The sequence below is a fragment of the Hypanus sabinus genome, chromosome 3 (genome assembly GCF_030144855.1).
Source record: "Hypanus sabinus isolate sHypSab1 chromosome 3, sHypSab1.hap1, whole genome shotgun sequence".
NCBI classification, from domain to species: domain Eukaryota; kingdom Metazoa; phylum Chordata; class Chondrichthyes; order Myliobatiformes; family Dasyatidae; genus Hypanus; species Hypanus sabinus.
Genome location: NC_082708.1, coordinates 180,686,312 through 180,704,888, shown reverse-complemented (window position 1 = coordinate 180,704,888; position 18,577 = coordinate 180,686,312). Strand labels below are relative to the sequence as shown.

Sequence of the window (18,577 nt, the reverse complement as noted above, 5' to 3'; positions counted from 1 at the left end):
GACTGACAAACAGCCTATGTGTAAAAGATAACCAATTATTCAAATAAAAAGAAAAACCAAAATAATAATAAATAAATAAATAGATAGATAGATAGATAGATAGATAGATAGATAGATAGATAGATAGATAAATAAATAAATAACAAACAAACAAATAATATTGAGATTATGAGTTGTAGACTCCTTGAAAGCGTGACTATACTTTGTGGAATTAGTTTAGTGTTGGGTTGAGTGATGTTATCCACTTTGGTTTAGAAGCCTGATGGTTGAAGGGTAGTTACTATTGGAGAGGAGGTACAGGTTTAGGAACAACTACTTCCCTTCTTCTATTTGATTCTTGAACTAACTGGCACAACTTCAATCACCCTTTCAGCACAGCAATGCTTTATAACCAGTTTGACCATTTGGCACTTCAATGGATTTTGCTTATCTTTCTTTGCATTAGTGTGCTTACTTTATGCTTCTTTTGTGAATGGTGTTTCTGTGATATTGAGAAACCAACGAAGATAAGCAAGACAAAGGGAACAAACCAGAAAGTCCCATGAGAAGGCAGAGGAGATTTATGTAAAGAGAGTCTTCTGGAAAAGATCCAGACGTGAGTTCAACAGTTCATGACCATCAGATAACTGCAAAGAACTGAAAATTACATAGAAACATAGAAAACCTACAACACAATACAGGCCCTTCGGCCCACAAAGTTGTGCTGAACATGTCCCTACCTTAGAAATTACTAGGCTTACCCATAGCCCTCTATTTTTCTAAGCTCCATGTACCTATCCAGAAGTCTCTTAAAAGACCCTATCGTATCCGCCTCCACCACCGTTGCCGTCAGCCCATTCCACGCACTCACCACTCTCTGCGTAAAAAACTTACCCGACATCTCCTCTGTACCTACTGCCCAGCACCTTAAACTTGTGTCCTCTTGTGGCAATCACTTCAGCCTTAGGAAAAAGCCTCTGACTATCATACGATCACTGCCTTTCATCATCTTGTACACCTCTATCAGGTCACTTCTTATCCTCCATCGCTCCAAGGAGAAAAGGCCGAGTTCACTCAATCTTTTTCAAAAAATCAAAAATCAAAAATTAAAGTTTTCATAAGGCATGCTCCCCAATCCAGGCAACATCCTTGTAAATCTCCTCTGCACCCTTTCTATGGTTTCCATATCCTTCCTGTAGTGAGTCAACCAGAACTGAGCACTTTTATCTTCTGTTTGTAAGCATTCATGTAAACTGAGTTTGAAGTAGTTCTTGATAAATTTTCATGTTCAAAGTCAAACTATTTATTTTATCAATCTCACAAAAGGCATACTGGATAACTAATGGAAAATATAATAGTTTATTTCACAGTGTCACTCTGTAGAGCAGAAACATTGGACGCTACTGTATCACTTTCGCCAATTACCTTTCCAGCTCTTAGCTTCATCCCACCCCCTCCTGTCTTCTCCTATCATTTTGCATTTCCCCCTCCCCCCACTACTTTCAAATCTCTTACTACCTTTCCTTTTGGTTAGTCCTGACGAAGGGTCTCGGCCCGAAACGTCGACAGCGCTTCTCCCTATCGATGCTGACTGGCCTGGTGTGTTCCACCAGCATTTTGTGTGTGTTGCACACTACAGTAGTGTAGTTTTTAGTGCGATGCTATTGCAGCTCAGGACGTTGAAGTTTGGAGTTCAATTCAGCTTTCATCTGTAGGAATTTATATGTTCTCTCTGTGATCGCATGGGTTTCCTCCAGGTGCTCCGGTTTCCTCCCACCGGCCAAAGATGTACCAGTGAGTAGGTTAATTAGTCATTGTAAATTGTCCTGTGATTAGGGTAGGGTCAATTAGGTGGGTTGCCGAGCGGTGCATCTCATTGGGTCAGAAGGGCCTGTTTGTGCTGTATCCAAATAACATAAATAAAAATTGCTAGTTGAATAAAAAAAATGAAATAAATTAATTTTAAGGAAATAAATAGTGATTGAAGAAATTACTTTTGAACTTCGAAGCATATTTATTACAAGTATTTAGTATACGGTATGGGTATAGCCATTTTATAACCATATCATTTCTTTTTAAAAACATTGGTAAATACTTCTAAGTCAGTCATGAGAAATAATAACCAGTTCTAAATCAAATACATGAAATAACATTAATCTAACTGTGTACATAAAACTGTAAGTACTATGTTTGCAAATGTAAGTTTTTGGATACTGATAAAATTATTCCTAATAATTACAATTCAAATCAACGTCATTAAACCATGGATCATTTTCTATTCAAATGTCTCTATTTTATATCATCACTAAAATATCATGTTAAGTCATGCCAATATTGTAAAATCCCAGGGAGATAAGGATCTTCTAAAACAAGAAATTCAAAATAGTGTTGTCACATCTTAATGCTGCATTTTTGGATGATTCATTCTTAAAGCAGCATCACTCTCCAGTGTCAGAAGAGTGTTTCTTAAATTGAGCACATGTCTCTGTAAAGACTAGCTCACCTTCAAGTTCTTGCAACAGATAAATATAAAGGTGCACTGGAAGAAATCTCACTTACAAGGAGTGCTGCCACAGGAAAGCAGCACTTATCATCAAGGACCCTCAATATCCAATTCTTGCTTTCTTCTCTCCACTGGCATTGGGCAGGAGATACAGGAGTCTTAACTCCCACATCACCAGGTTCGGGAACAGCTATTACCCTACAACCGTCATGCTCCTGAATTGGTGTGGATAACCTGAAATTTACTCCCCTTGATACTGGACTGATTCCACAACTCATAGTGTCACTTTCAAGGACCCTACAACTTATGTTCTTAGTATTATTTATTTTTTACACAATTTGTCTGTTGTATTTCTTTATTTCCCAGTAATTGCCTGCAAGAAAATTAATCTCATGGAGATATGTACGTACTTTGATAATAAATTTATTTTGACTTTGAAGAGGCACAGTTGTATAGTTATCTATTGCAAGTACTTGATTGTTGCAATTCAGGGAATGTGTTTTTACTGAGACATGTACATTCAATTCAAGAAACCCTCTTCTAGTTACTGGATAGTGATGTTGCTTCAAGAATGAATTAACAATGACAGCACAGGAGATACACAGAGCTCCCAAAGAGGAGTTTGTGAGAGAAAAAGGGAGCAGTGGTACAGGGTTTCCCTGACAGGCAGGTGAAGAGCATGGCTCACAATCAGCATGTTCTTTGTGCAAGGTTGCCAATGAGACCCTCTGGGCCCTTCAACCTGGTGCTTTTGGCAGGAAATCTCCCTAAGAAATAACATTGAATGCCTACACTTTTGGGAAGCTTTCAATGCACAGCAAACCCTTTGGCCCACTGTGTATATGTACATGGACTAAAAGAGAAGCCAATGATGCCTTCTCTGCTTGATGTATCACCTTCCTAACTCAGCTCTGGGATGTGGAGATGAGATGGTGACACTGGCAGCACAATGGAATGACACTGAAGCTAAGAAATTGAGAGTGATCAAGATATTGACGTTGATTGGCAAAATAGTGTAGAAATACTCAAGACAGGAACAGCTATATTTGACAGAAGGCTAGAGAACTGAGTGTGCATTGTCATGGAAAAATATATTGGTAAACCCTAGCTTATACTGACATTTTTCTATCGTTCAGTAATGAGCATGGATCCCTATAAACTCTGAGTGGATAAGATTGCAGAGAAAGAGTCAGTCTCAGCTTTTGCAACAACTGGTGCAGAGCTCAAGCTCCAGAATATCTAGTCAAGTAAGTGATAAACGTACACTTGCTGGAAGTCAATAAGTGAACAAAGATACAAGGAAGGTTCAATGTTAAGAAGAGTGCTGAGGAACAGCCTGGAGACAGGGGTAAAGCTGTTTTCTTGCAGTTATACCTGCCGCATTATAGGAAAGATGTGGAAGCTTTAGAGAGGACGCAGAACAGATTTACCAGAATGCTTCCTGGACTAGAGAACGTGTCATATAAGGGAAGATTGAGCAAACTAGAACCTTTCGCTTTGGAGCAAAGGTGACTTGATAGAAGCATAGAAAATAATACAAGACATAGATAGAATGGACAGCAGGCCCCTTTTACCTAGGGCAGTATTGGCTAATTCCAGAGGACGTCAATTTTTAAGTGGGGTGACGGGGTGGAAGTACATCTCTACCAAAGGAGATGTAAAGTACTCCTTCCTTCTGTTAGCCTGCAGGTCATCTTTGGGCAAGTTGTAGGACCTGCATTGATCCCCGATCAGAGTCATGTGAAGCCATAGGAGTAGATGGTGGATGGTCATATAGGCAGCTGGTGTATATCATAAATCCTGGTAATGCAATCACTGATGCGAGGGGGACAATCTCTGTAGAGTATTGATAACGGCTGGGGTCACCAGTCTTGTATAGGCACTGCCCCGAAGAAGGCAATGGCAAACCAGTTCTGTAGAAAAATTTGCCGAAAACAATCATGGTCGTGGAAAGACAATGATTGTCTATGTCATACAATATGGCACATAACAAACAATTCTTTTAAGGTAAGTGGAGGGAAGTATAAGGGAGATGTTAGAGGGAAGTTTTATTACACTTACGTGAGTGGGTGGAATAGACTGCTTGGGGTGGTGATAGAAGCTGATTCATTAGGGAGATCAAATGACTCAGATAGGCACATGAATGAAAGACAAATGGAGGCTTATGAGCTTTGTAGGAGGGTTAGATTGATTGTGGAGTTGTTTACAAGGTCAGCACAACATTGATGACAAAGCAAGCATTTATTGGCCATCTGTAATTACCATGAGAAATGCTGGTGAACTACCGACCGAAGGCTGAAACTCTTCTTCTCTCTCCTCACAACAAATAATCTGCTGGAGGAACTCAGTGGGTCATGGACCATTTGTGGGAGGAAAGCAATGTGAATGTTTTGGATCAGATCTGGGTTCCCACCACATTGCTTTGTTCTCTAAATTCCAGTATCTGTGGCCTCTTGTGCTTCCCCTGCTTCGCTTTCGTTCAGCCTCCTGCACGGTTCCAGTAAGACCTGACCCAACACAAACCTGAGAAGAGTCACCTCACCTTCCTACCTGGCATGTAAAAGCCAGTTCTAATGAAAAGCTACCAGCCTTTAATTCTATCCTTATATTTTCTCTCTCCGTGGATGCTGCCTGAACTGCAAGTCAGACAGCATCTATGAAAAGGAATAAACAGTCCTGATGAAGGGTCTTGGCCCAAAACATCGATAATTTATTCTCCTCCATAGATGCTGCTTGTACTGTTAAGTATCTCCACTCACAAGGTGGTGGTGGAACACAGAAAGACAGACAGCATCTGTGGACGGGAATAAACAGTTGACGTTTCAGCTCAAAACCTTTCATCAGGACCGAATGAAGGGGATTCCCTTCCACAAATGCTGCCTGTCCTGCTGGGCTCCTCCATATTTTGCATGTGTTGCTCAAAATTTCCAGCATCTCTTGTATGCTGAATACCTCCAGTACTTCCTGTTTTATATCTGAGTGACTGCCATATATTTCTGACAAGTTGCTAAGTATCAGAGACCCATTTTAATTTTCATTATTAATTGTTTAAAAACATATCTGTAAAAAAAAACACTTTGACTAGATGGTCATGACATGCTTGGAGTGGAAGAGAGGGTGAAGGCCTTTCATCTCTGTTCAGCTTGCTGCAGGCGCCAAGTAAGATCATCAATTTGGACATCTTTCAAGTGGAGAAGATGCTCAAGACGGCGGATTTTCACCTGAAGGATCTGAAACATAATATTCAGGAGACATCATGCCTCAGGTCTACCATAACACCACAGTTACCAAAGCACACACAACAAGACAGCACAGGAACAGGCACTCCGTTCCATGTCATCTGTGCCGAGAGTGATACCAAATGATACCAAATCCAAGGTACTAATCCAAAACTAAAAAGACCAAAGTAACATGTCTGAACGACTGGCGTCCTGTCGCACTCACCTCAGGAATAAGCAAATGCTTTGAGAGGCTGGTAAAGGACTACATCTGCAGCTTGCTCCCACCCACACTGGACCTCCTACAATTCACCTACTGACACAACCGATCGACAGATGATGCAACAGCCACAGCTCTATACACCATCCTTAAACATCTGGAGAAGAGGGATGCTTTTGTGAGAATGTTGTTCTTGGACTACAGTTCTGCATTCAACACCATAATTACCTCCAGGCTCGACTAGAAGCACAAAGATCTCGGCCTTGACCCTGCCTTGTGCAGCTGGATCCTGGACCTCCTGTCGGATTGCTGGCAGGTGGTAAGAGTGGGCTCCCTCACCCCTGCCCCTCAACACAGGTACCCCTCAGGGCTGTGTTCTAAGCCATCTCCTTTACCCTCTGTGTACCTATGATTGTGCTGCCACCTACAGCTCCAATCTGCTAATTAAATTTGCTGACAATACTACATTGATTGGCCTAATCTCAAATAATAATGAGGCAGCCTACAGAGAAGAAGTCATCGCCCTGACACAGTGGTGTCAAGAAAACAACCTCTCCCTCAATGTCGCAAAAGCAAAGGAGCTGGTTGTGGACTCCAGAAGGAATGGAGACAGGCTCACCTCTACTGACATTAATGGATTCGGGGTTGAGAGGATGAACAGCTTTAAGTTCCTTGGCATAAACATCACCGAGAATCTCACATGATCTGTACATACTGGCTGTGTGGTGAAAGAAAGCACAATAGTGCCTCTTCCACCTCAGATGGTTGAAGAATTTTGGTATGGGTCCAAAATCCTAAGAACTTTCCACAGGGGCACAGTTGAGAGCATCCTGACAGGCTGCATCACTGCCTGGTATGGGAACTGTACTTCCCTCAATGGCAGGACTCTGCAGAGAGTGGTGCAGACAGCCCAGTGCATCTGTAGTTGCAAACTTCCCACTATTCAGGACATTTACAAAGACAGGTATGTAAAAAGGGCTTGAAGGATCATTGTGGACCCAAGTCAACCCAACCACAAACTGTTCCAGTTGTCACTATCTGGGAAACGGTACCGCAGCATAAAAGCCAGGATCAATAGGCTCTGGGACAGCTTCGCCCACCAGGCCATCAGACAGATTAATTCATGCTGATACAACCATTTTTCTATGTTATATTGACTGTCCTGTGGTACACACTATTTATTACAAGTTACTTTTAATTGACATTGCACATTTAGATGGAGACATGACATCAAGATTTTTACTGTTCATGCATATGAAGGATCTAAGTAATAAAGTCAATTCATTTATTAATCCCGTATGCCTCTTTTTTAGGTACTTCCTATACATAATAAAGAGGTCACTGAGTATATGCTCATGGTTTTCTGCAGCTGACATGTTGTGCATTTAGAGATGCTCTTCCATACACCACTGTTGGAACGTGTGGTTATTAGATTCGCTGCCGCCTCCCTGTCAACTTGAACCACCGTGGCCATTCTTCTCCAACCTCTCGCATTAAGAAGACATTTTTGCCTACAGAACAGCCGCACAATGAATGTTTTCGTGTTCTTCGAACCATTCTCTGCCAATTCAAGAGACTGTTGTGCTTGAAGATCTCAGGAGATCAGCAGTTTCTGAGACACTCAAACCAAACCAACCTGGCACCAACATTCCACAGTCAGGTCACTCAGATCACATTTCTTCACCATTCTGTTTTTTTTTCCCCTTTTGAACAATAACTGAACCTCTTGACCATGTCTGCATGCTTTTATACATTGAGTTGCTGCCACATGATTGGCTGATTAGATATTTGCATTAACGAACATGTGTACTGAACCAAGTGGCCACTGGGAAGAGCTGGAGAAAGGGTACATTCATTGAGCTGAGCCACCTGGCTAGCCAGTAAGAAGAGACTGCACTCGCAGAGATAAGGCAACTGAGGTGATAGATTTAAGTCAGCAGACCATTTTGGTAATACAAAAACATATAATCAGATTGTGTTAAAGTAAACATAACCGAGCTGCATGAAAACATATGTATGAATGAAATACTCCTAGTGTTCCTACCTGGATAGTTTCCTGAAACACCAGCACAGCCTGTTCTTTCTCCTCCAACAAGATCCTTACCTCCGGGCTTAGCTGTGGACATCCAGGATGTGCCTTCACTGGACTGAAAACAAGAACGAAATCCCAAACAGTAATCTAGAGAGTGAAACTAACTTTTTCTGTCACGTTTTTATTGGAATGTGTTGCTAATCAAGACTAATAAAGAACAAGTTACAGAAATTAAACAAGATTTAATTGACGAAGGGCTTGGCAACTGAAACATTGACATTTATTTCCCTCCATAGATTCTGCCTCACATCTCGAGTTTATGAAGAATGGTGCAAAAAACAAATATCATCCAGTGAGAGGCAGTTCTGTGCGCAAAAACACTTTGTTAATGACAGAGATTAAAGGAGAATGGCCAGACTGGCTCAAGCTAACAGGGTGGTCCAGTAGCTCAAATAACCATGCGGTACAACAGTAGTGTGCAGAAGAGCATCTCTAAATGCACAACATGTCGAACCTTGAAGTGGAATGGCTAAAGCAGCAGAAGATCATGAACAGACAAAAATGCAACCACTGAGTGCTCTGTACACTATATATCATTGCAGTAAGTATCTGACTCCACTCATTGAAAGTTACTCCCCCATGGGAGGTGAGGATTGGCTCATACAAGGAGTAATGGCCTGTGTAAGGAGCAGCCCCTCTCACTAACTGCCATTTAGTTGATGCTGTCATGTTTAAACCACATACCACTTTTCGCTCTCTGGGTTGCCATGGACTAGGAGGGCGAGGAAGCCATGGAAACGGTAAACAGTGGTGGTGTGTTGTAGTAAAGAGGGCCCAGCACACACTTTAGATAAGTATTTGCCAGCGGGCACAGTATGCTTAGTGTCTGTTTTGTCCTGCCACTTTGAGCGCTCAGTTTAGATATGTATTTGTAAACAAGCGCAGCTTGACAGGCTTACTGAATGTTCAGTGTCTGTTTTGTCCTGTAAATAAATAGTTAACCTACTAATCAGTAGTCAGTCTCTTCTGCCTCACCTTCTGAACCTGTGAATCTGATTTCACACAATTGGAACTGCGAGCAAGGTGCAGTGATTGAACATAACCTTTCGAAGGAAAAGTAAGAGAGAGAACCCCTCTTGTGAGGGGTGCCGAGTCCCAGGTGCCAACAGCAGTGCGGGACTTGGGAGTCTCGTCAACCTACTTGTGGCTATGGATGTCCACGGACTGGTCAGACAAGTTGGACTTGCGCAGGGTGAAAGTGGAACACCGCATTGTGTCTGTACATATTAGGGTAGGACTCCCCAAGAGCTAGGGTAACTAGAGGGATGCTTTCTGGCTGCTGGCAGACAAAGTAAGACAGCAACATGAGACAATTTCACAGAAGGAGAAAGAGGCAGACAGTTTGAGGAATGAAGGAATGGAGTTGTTAAATCAGCGATGTGTTACCACTGGAGAGGTTGCCCAGTCAGCACACATTTGGGGTAAAGAGTTAGAGGATAAGAGCACAGAGATGGCCTGTTGGCTAGTGAAGGTGCAGTGGCTAGAGGCTGCCCACAGGTCCATCCCTTATATTGTGGGGAGGCGAATTTGACACATGGATGGGGAGTACGGACATGTGGTTAGATAGTGAGGATGGGGAGAGAGGTTAGAAGAGAGCCTTGGGTTTCTCCCTCTAAGTGAGCACCATTTGTCTTGTTTGGCTGCACCAGGACAGGCCAGACCGGAGGCCACACCATCTCAGAACCAGCAAGGAGTCAACCAGCCCATTGTCCCTCCAGCCTCCATGGAACAGGGTGAAGAAGAGCAGCAGGTTAGGGCAGAGGGACCTGGTGATGACAACACAATGGACCTCACCGAAATGACTACCATCAGGGAGTTCTCTGCAAAGGAACTGGCAGAGCTGGGAGACAGGTATAGGCAGAAGCCAGGGGAATCCTCTGCTACTATGGCTGTCGAGGATCTGTGGTGCAGATAGTGCTGGAATGAGCTATTCAAACAGGGAAATGGGTGCCCTGAGGCAGTGAGGGCGAGGGTATTGTCCCATCATGTGATGAACAATGCCCTTTAGATTGCCACCCACCTTCCACATGGGTAAGGAACCGCTATGGGGCAGAGTGACAGCAGTGGTTAAGGTCAGGTATCCCTCTTTGATTGGGATTTGCAGCCCCAGAAGGAATGGAACACAGTGGGGGAAGGGACCAGTGCCATTTGCCAGTGTAATCTAACCCCGACCGTGTTGGGGTATTTAGTTAAAGCAGCGGCTCCCGGTTATGGTTTGTGTGTAGTGTTGTGGGGTCTCCACAGGGGTTATACAAGCCTGAGGGCTAAGTGTCACAATGTTGTGTCTTTCGAGGGGTGGAATATTGTGGTAAGTGTCTAACTTACCTACTCATTGAAAGCCACTCCCCTATGGGATGGAGAGATTGGCCCATATAAGGAGCATTGCAGTCCTACCCACTAGCTACCACTTAGCTGATAACATCATGCTGCCAGAAGGGTTTAAATCTAGCACAGTAACCATGTGGCCTCTTTCCACTCTCTGGGTTGCTGCAGACCAGGTAATCGAGGGTGCCACGGAAATGGTTAACAATGGAGGTGTGCTGCAGTAAAGACGGATCGGGCACCCTCTTTAACTAAGTATTTGACAATGTGTGCTTGTCCTGCAAATAAATAGTTAATTTACTAACCAGTAGCATGTCTCTTCTTTTCTCAATCACTGAACCTGTGATCCTGATTTCATACAAAATATCCACTATATACACCATAAACTATATATTTAAAGTATAATATACTTTATTTATAATATATATAACATAACATATATAATGAATAAAGCATATTTTAGAATAAATTATGTATATTAGCATTACACTATAATTATTTTTTAAATAAATAGGAATATCTTTATCTTGAGCCAGCAGTGTACATTTTCTATCAAGGTAGCTTACTGGATCTTCAAAAGTTAAACAATTCTTCTTGCCTCTGTACAATCTTACAAAATAAACCATGACGCAGATTTTGAAATCCAACTCCAATCATCAGACAGAGTTCCACATTAGAACATATTCCATCTTGAGATTGTAACAAGAACAACACATGCAAAACTTTGGAGGAACTCAGCAGGTCAGGTAGCATCTATGAAGAGGAATAAATAGTTTGAGGTTTTGGGCCAAGGCCCTTCATCAGGATATATAAGGACGTCTCTGCCTGAAGCATCAACTGTTTATTCAGCTTACCAACTGTTTATTCAGCTCCAGAGATGCTACTTGACTGACTGAGTTCCTCCAGCATTTTTTGTGTGTTACTCTGGAGTTCATTGTTACAAACCTAGTTGACAAACACAGCCACAGATTTATGAAAAAACTATACATCAAAATTTCCGTAAATTGAGATTGCATCAGCCATTTCCCACATGATTCAAGCAAACAAAGGCCCTTAAACAGGTAACCTGCATTAAACAGCCCTCATGTACTTTGTTACAGGTTTCTGGACAATATCCTGATGAAGGTACTGTGGAGGAATTGGTTGTGCAGGTTAAAAAGCTGAAGCCATTAACAAACAGTCTAGATAAGTTAACATGGCAATTTGAACATAGGTTTTTGTGCTCCAATTTAATGCAACACAAATCCATTTGAGCTCTCCATGCTCCTGGTCTGAGATCTTAACCTCTGTTCTCTCTGTGCAGAGTTTGCACATTCATGCCAGACAAAGAAACTGGTAGGATAGTTAGTCAGTGTAAATTGTTCATTACGTGCAGGCAAATGGTTAAGTCTGAGGAGAGTTGATAAGATAAAAGTTCATAAGAGATAGCAGAAGAATTAGGCTATTTGACCAACCAAGTCTGCTCTGCCATTCCATTGTAGCTGATTTATTACCCCTCTCAACCCCTATTCTCTATTCTGATGCCTCCTGGTCCTAGACACCCCCATTATAGGAATCATTATCTCTGTGTCTACTCTAGGCCTTTCAGTATTCAATAGGTTGCAATGAGATTCCCCATTATTTTTTCTGAACTCCAGCGGGTGCCGGCCCACAGCCAGCAAATGCACCTTGTAAGTTAACCCTGATAGGATTGTGAGAATATATTGAAATTGGTGTAAACGATAGCCTGAAGATTGACATGGACCATGTCTTATGTCCATGGGATTCCAGAACAAGAAAACCCAATACACTGCAAAAGCAAATTCTGGGGTGGTGTGGAGAATGATGTGTTGAATACCACCTCAATCCCTCCCCCTTCCCTATTCCTTACTCTGGCCTCTTCTCACCCGCCTACCACCTCCCCTTAATGCCCCTCCTTCCTTTTCTCCCATGGTCCACTCTCTTCTCCTATCAGATTCCTTCCTCTCTAGCCCTTTACTCACCCGGCTCCAGCTGTCATCTTCCAGCTATCCATCTTCCCCTCCCCCCACCTTTTTACTCTGGTGTCTTCGCCCCCTCACATCCTGAAGAAAGGTGTTGGCCTGAAAACTTTTATTCATTTGCACTGAAAAAGATTATGTGAATAAATTAAACAAACTATGTTTAGAAACTCAAGGCAGATTTCTTACATGCAAATAAAATAGTATTTGAAATTATATGTTGTATCTACATGTTTGTACATTGATTTTCTGGAAAATGGTGTTAACAAGGTGGTACGTGACCAAGCAAGATTGCTTTTGTATGATGATTTTAATTCTTTTAATAAAGTTTTTGGAATGCAAACTATTTAACCACAAAACTGATGATAAGCAACACAATAACAAATGTGACGCATGACAGTCCAAAACAATGGCACTCCAAAACATACATAAAATGCTGGAAGAGCTCAGCAAGTCAGGCAGCTTCTATGGAAATGAATAAACAGTTGACGTTTCAGGCCAAGATCCTTCTTTAGAACTGAGAAGGAAGGGGAAGATGGCAGAATAAAAAGGTGTGGGGAGGAAAGGAGGCTCGCTGGAAGGTGATAGGTGAAGTCAAGCGTTTGGGAAAGGTCATGTGCTGGGAAAGAAGGAATCTGATTCGAGAGGAGAGAGGACCATAGGAGGAAGGCAAGGAAGGGGGGACCCAGGGGAAGGTAATAGGCAGATGAGAAGAGGTAAAAGAGTGGGGAATAGAGGAAGGGGTGGGGGGAAATTTGTTTACCAGAAAGAGAAATCGATATTCATGCAGTCAGGTTGGAGGCTACTCAGATGAAATATATAAATGTTGCTCTTCCACCCTGAGGGTGATCTCATCTTGGCACATGGACCCGTGTGTCAGAATTGGAATCAGAATTAAAATGTTTGAAAGCCAGTAAGTCCCGCTTGTGGTGGACATTGCGGAGGTGCTCCACAAAGTGGTCCCTCAATTTATGATGGGTTTCACCAATTTAAGGGAGGTCTCATCGGGAGTACTGGATACAATAGATGACCCTGGCAGGTTCGCAGGTGAAGTGTTGCCTTACTTGGAATGACTGTTTGGGGCCCTGAATGGAGGTGAGGAAGAAGGTGAGGTAGCACTTAGTCCACTTGCAGGAATAGGCGCCAGGAGGGCATTTAGTGGGGAAGGACGAATATATGAGAAAATCATGGAGGGAGCAATCCCTGTGGTAAGGTGGGGGGGTAGGTAAAGATATGTTTAGTGGTAGGAACCCTTTGGAGATGGTGGACGCTGTGGAGGATAATGTGTTGGATGAGCAGGCTGATGATGGGGAACGCTCCCTCCCTTCTCACCTTCAGTGCAAGCCCTCAGGATAAAATAGACTGTAGTCAGCATGGCTCCCTTAAGGGAAAATTTTTGTAAGTCTTTGAGGAAATATTAAGCAGGATAGACAAAGGAGATTCGTTGGATATTGTTTACTTGGATTTTCAGAAAGCCTTTTCACAAGACACCACATATGTAGCTGCTTCACAAGATAAGAGACTGTGGTATTACAGGAAAGATACTAGCATGGATTGAGGATTGGTTGATCCGCAGGAGGTAAAGAGTGGGGTTAAAGGGAGCCTTTCCTGGTTGGCTGCCTTTGACTAGTGGTGTTCTGCAGGGATTTGGTGCTAGAACTGCTTCTTTTTATGATATATATCAATGATATAAGTGATGGAATTGTAGCCTCTGTGGCCAAGTCTGCAGATGATATGAAGACAGGTAGTGTTGAGAAAGCAAGGAGGTTGCAGAAGGACTTAGGAGAATGGGTAAAGAAGTGGCAGATGGAACACAGTATCGGAAAGTGTCTGGTCATGCACTTTAGTAGCAGAAATAAATGAGTAGACTATTTTCTAAGCAGAGAGAAAATTCAACAATCCGAGCGGCAAAAGGACTTGGGAATCCTTGTGCAGGGTTCCTTAAAGGTTACCTTGCAAACTGAGTTGGTGGCGAGGAAAGCAAATGCAATGTTAGCATTCATTTTAAGGGGACTAGAATATAAAAGCAAGGATATAATGCTGAGGCTTTTTTAAAGCACTGGTGCGGCCTCACCTGGAGTACTGTGAGCAGTTTTTGATCAGGATGTGCTGGCATTGGGGATGGTTCAGAGGAGATTCACAAGATTGATTTCAGGAATGAAAGGGTTATTATATGGGAGTGCTTGATAGCTCTCAGCATGTACTCGCTGGAGTTTAGAAAAATGAGGGGGATCTCATTGAATCCTACTGAATATTGAAAAGGCTAGATAGAGTGGATGTGGAAAGGATATTTTCTATAGTGGGGGAGTCTAGGACCAGAGGGCGTGGCCTCAAAATAGAGGGACATTCATTTAGAAAAGAGATGAAAAGAAATTTCTTTTGCCAGAGAGTGATGAATCTGTGGAATTCGTTGCAACAGGCGGCCATTTGGTGTATTTAAGTTGGAGGCTGAAAAGTTCTCGATTAGTCAGGGCATGAAAGGGAAGAAGGCAGAAGAATGGGGTTGAGAGGGAAAATGTTTCAGCCTTGATGAAATAGTGGAGCGTACTCGATAGGTCAAATGCCCCATGTCCTGGTAAATCTCATCTGCATCCTTTCTCAAGCTTTCACATCCTTTTTATAATGAGGTGCCCAGAACTGAACAATATTCTAAGTGTGGTCTGAACAGGGCTTTATAGAGTTGCAACATTACCCTGTAGCTCTTGAACTTAATCCCCCGACCCATGAAGGCCAACCAGCACACCATATATTTTCTCAACAACCCTGTCAGCTTGTGCAGCATATAGTCAATGAGTTAATGGGGCAGCTCAAGAGTGATAACTCAGATTGAATGATATTGAATGTTTTGGTAACAGAAGGGTTGCAGGGCGTGTTCAGCAGGTCAAGTTATGCTAATGGACAGAGAAAACCTAAGCCACAATCACAGACGGATCTCACAGTGAAAGTAGCTAGTTCTGATATAGACAGAGAAAACAAATGACCCGAGGTTGAAGAACTTGATGATAAGTCTGGAAGGCTGCAAAATGCCCAAATGGAAGGGGAGGTACCATTCCTCAGACTTACACTGGACTTCATTGTAATACCACAGAGGGAAAGGTCAGAGTGAGAGTGGGATAGGAATTAAATGTGGCAGGCAATTGGAAATTTAGAGGCAAGCCTATGGACTGAATGTATATGCTACAGAAAGCAATCAGCATTCTGTGCAGTGGTTGTCCAGTGTGGAGAAAATTACTTTGTATTTTGCCTACTCAGCTAATCTATCAATTCTCCTCTTTTGAAGACTTCCTTTCCCTTTTATACTCAATGAATTAAACAGCTTGGTGGCTCGGTTGGATGTATACCCTCCATTTCCTTCATGCCCCTTGTGAACTGCCAGTACCTTGTGGAGTGGTCAGCTTGTAGCTGAATGCTGTGATGGTTCCCCTTTGACTGCCGTGATGCTGGAAACTGACCTGAGGGTACAAAATGAGAATGGAATGTCAATATATAGAGGTAAAGTAAGATTTTCAATAACACAGCTGAATTCAAACAAGTGGGCTGAATCACTTTGGACTCTGAAATGGTACGTGCATTCATTACTTTTTTAGGGTTCATTGCAAGTGTGGAATGAGCTGTCAGTGGTAGTGGCGTAAAAATTTAAGAGAAGTTTGGTTAGTTATATGGATGAGTGAGCTATGGAGATGCAGGTCAATGGGACTAAGCAGAGTAACAGCTTGGCATGGACTAGATGATTCAATTTTTTGGTGCTGTAGTGCCCTCTTTGACTCTAAGGAACATATTTTAATCAAATATGTTTGCAATGTGGAGTCACTGGCAATGCATCTCATTTTCCTTCACATGAGCACGATAGGATATTGAACAGTTGATCTGTGGACCAAGAGTGAACCTGGGTCACTGAACCTGTGAATCTTCAATGATTTAAATAGTTTTTAAATATCAGAGACATCTGAAACCTTTACTTCTTGTCAGGATGGTGCCAGCGAACAATACTACCTTGAGTGAATAATCCAGGAAACCTTTTCTCCCACTTCTTCTACATCTTCTCTATATTTTCAATGTGTTTCTGGCACCGCTGGACCCCCTGATCTACAGTTGGAAGATCGATTGAGCGAACTGGCACTTTGTTGTCTCCAGGAAAATTCCAGGAGAGTGGACACGAGGTCTGGAAGCTTAGAAACGGGGCACTTCTCACTGATCTCACTGATTAAAGCATCGAGGAATATTAAGCTATTGAGGTACATGTGAAAGGCAGGTGAGTATTCAGTGCTGTATGCCAGCCTCTCACTGCTGCCTGTGGCTGTGTGTGATGGTCTCACTGCTCCCGAGGAAAGGCCCCTGCATGCAGGTGGACTCTCTCTCTCCCATGATATTGTTGGATGTTATTAACAATGTTCTGGGTGTATGATTTATGGTTTGGGACTATAGACTCATTTGGACTCTTTCACTTTTGTGTTTTACAGTGCCTATAAAAATTATTCACCCCCACTCCCGGAAGTTTTCATGTTTTATTGTTTTACAACATTGAATCACAATAGATTTAATTTGGCTTTTTTTTCTGACACTGTTCAACAGAAAAAGACTCTTGTGTCAAAGTGAAAGCAGATCTCTGCAAAGTGATATAAATTAATTACAAATATAAAACACAAATTAATTGATTGCATAAGTATTCACCCCCTACAAGTCAGTATTTCGTAGATGTACTTTTGGCAGCAATTACAATTTTTCCTCATCTCGGTCCTAAAAGGCTTCCCCTTTAACCTTAAACTGTGACCCCTTGTTCTGGACTCCCCCAACATCGGAAACAATCTTCCTGCATCTAGCCTGTCCAATCCCTTTAGAATTTTATATGTTTCAATAAGATCCCCCCTCAATCTTCTAAATTCCAGTGAGTATAAGCCTAGTCGATCCAGTCTTTCTTCATATGAAAATCCTGCCGTCCCAGGAATCAATCTGGTGAACCTTCTTTGTACTCCCTCTATGGCAAGAATGTCTTTCCTCAAATTAGGGGACCAAAACTGCACACAATACTCCAGGTGTGGTCTCACCAAGGCCTTGTACAACTGCAGTAGAACCTTCCAGCTCTCAATGTTGTAAAATAATAAAACATGAAAACTTCCAAGGGGGATGAATACTTTTTATAGGCACTTTATAATTCTGTGTTTTCACCTGTTCTGTTTGCATGATTTGTTTGTTTTTTTTTTGCATGGGGGGTTGGGGGTTGGGGGTTGGGGGATTTGAGGTTCTTGTTGCCGTTTGTGCGATTTGCTTGTTTTTTTTTGCATGAATGGGGAGTTTGGGGTTTGATGTTCTTGTTGGTATTTGCATGATACAATTTGCTTTTTGAGCCGGGTGGGGGGGGGGGTTGATATTCAGTTGCTGTTCTTGCAATTTTTTTTGTGCATGGGGGAGGGTTGATGTTTTTCTTTGAAAGGCTTCCATGGTTTTCTTTGTTTCATGGCTGTCTGGAGAAGATGCATCACAGAATTGTATATTGCATAGAAATTTTGATAATAAATGTAACTTGACACTTAAACCTCCACAAATTTATGCTGAGTATCCCTAGCTAGCCCCAGTCTTTACAAATTCCTATAGTTTAGAACTTTGAACATTAATACCCTTGTCACTAACCCAGTTAGTACAACACTATTACAGTTCGGGGCATCGGAGATCAATTCTGGTGTTCTCTGTCCATTGTGTGCGTGGTTTTCCCCTTGGTACTCCGGTTTCCTCCCACAGGCCAATGACATACCAGTTAGTAGGTTAATAGGTCATTGTAAACTGTCCCATGATTAAGGTTGGATTAAATTGGTGTGACCCTAGGTGATGCAGCTCGAAGGACTGGAAGGGCTGGTTCCATGTTGTATCTCTAAATAAAAATAAATAAGGCCCATTGCCCTATAGGTTCCTCGCTTTTTTCTGACTGACCCTCTTCAATAGAGAAATAAATTTAGTTATGTCTAATTGTCTGGTACCTCACCAGTGGCCAACAATGACACAAATATCAAACAAGAGAAAATACGCACATGCTGGAAATCCAAGAAACACAAATAAAATGTTGGAGGAACTCAGCAAGCCAGGCAGCACCTACGGAAAAGAGTATAGTTGACGTTTCGGGCTGTGACCCCTTATCAGGACTGGAGAAAAAAAGATGAGGTGTAAGAAGGTGGGTGGAGGGGTGGAGGGAAGGAAGAGCTCCCTCTGGTGCTCCTCTCCCTTTTCTTTCTTCCATGGCCAGATTCCAATCTTTTCCAACCAGATTCTCCC

General features: G+C 42.4%; 2 protein-coding genes across 2 annotated transcripts in view; one reads left to right on the top strand and one right to left on the bottom strand.

Moving 5' to 3' along the window:
• Nucleotides 1-918: 918 nt before the first annotated feature.
• The window catches only part of LOC132391937 (sperm flagellar protein 1-like), a 58,851-nt gene continuing 41,192 nt past the window's right edge, over nucleotides 919-18,577 (bottom strand). The window contains exons 5-8 of the mRNA XM_059965740.1: nucleotides 15,693-15,765; nucleotides 7,965-8,067; nucleotides 1,498-5,712; nucleotides 919-1,058 (exon numbers count right to left, since the gene is read on the bottom strand). Coding sequence (XP_059821723.1) covers nucleotides 5,611-5,712; nucleotides 7,965-8,067; nucleotides 15,693-15,765 — 278 coding nt within the window. The 3' untranslated portion in view covers nucleotides 919-1,058; nucleotides 1,498-5,610. The remainder of the gene's footprint in view (nucleotides 1,059-1,497; nucleotides 5,713-7,964; nucleotides 8,068-15,692; nucleotides 15,766-18,577) is intronic.
• The window catches only part of LOC132391936 (snake venom metalloproteinase BmooMPalpha-I-like), a 130,132-nt gene continuing 127,601 nt past the window's right edge, over nucleotides 16,047-18,577 (top strand). The window contains exon 1 of the mRNA XM_059965739.1: nucleotides 16,047-16,565. The gene's annotated coding sequence lies outside the window, so the exon portion shown is untranslated. The remainder of the gene's footprint in view (nucleotides 16,566-18,577) is intronic.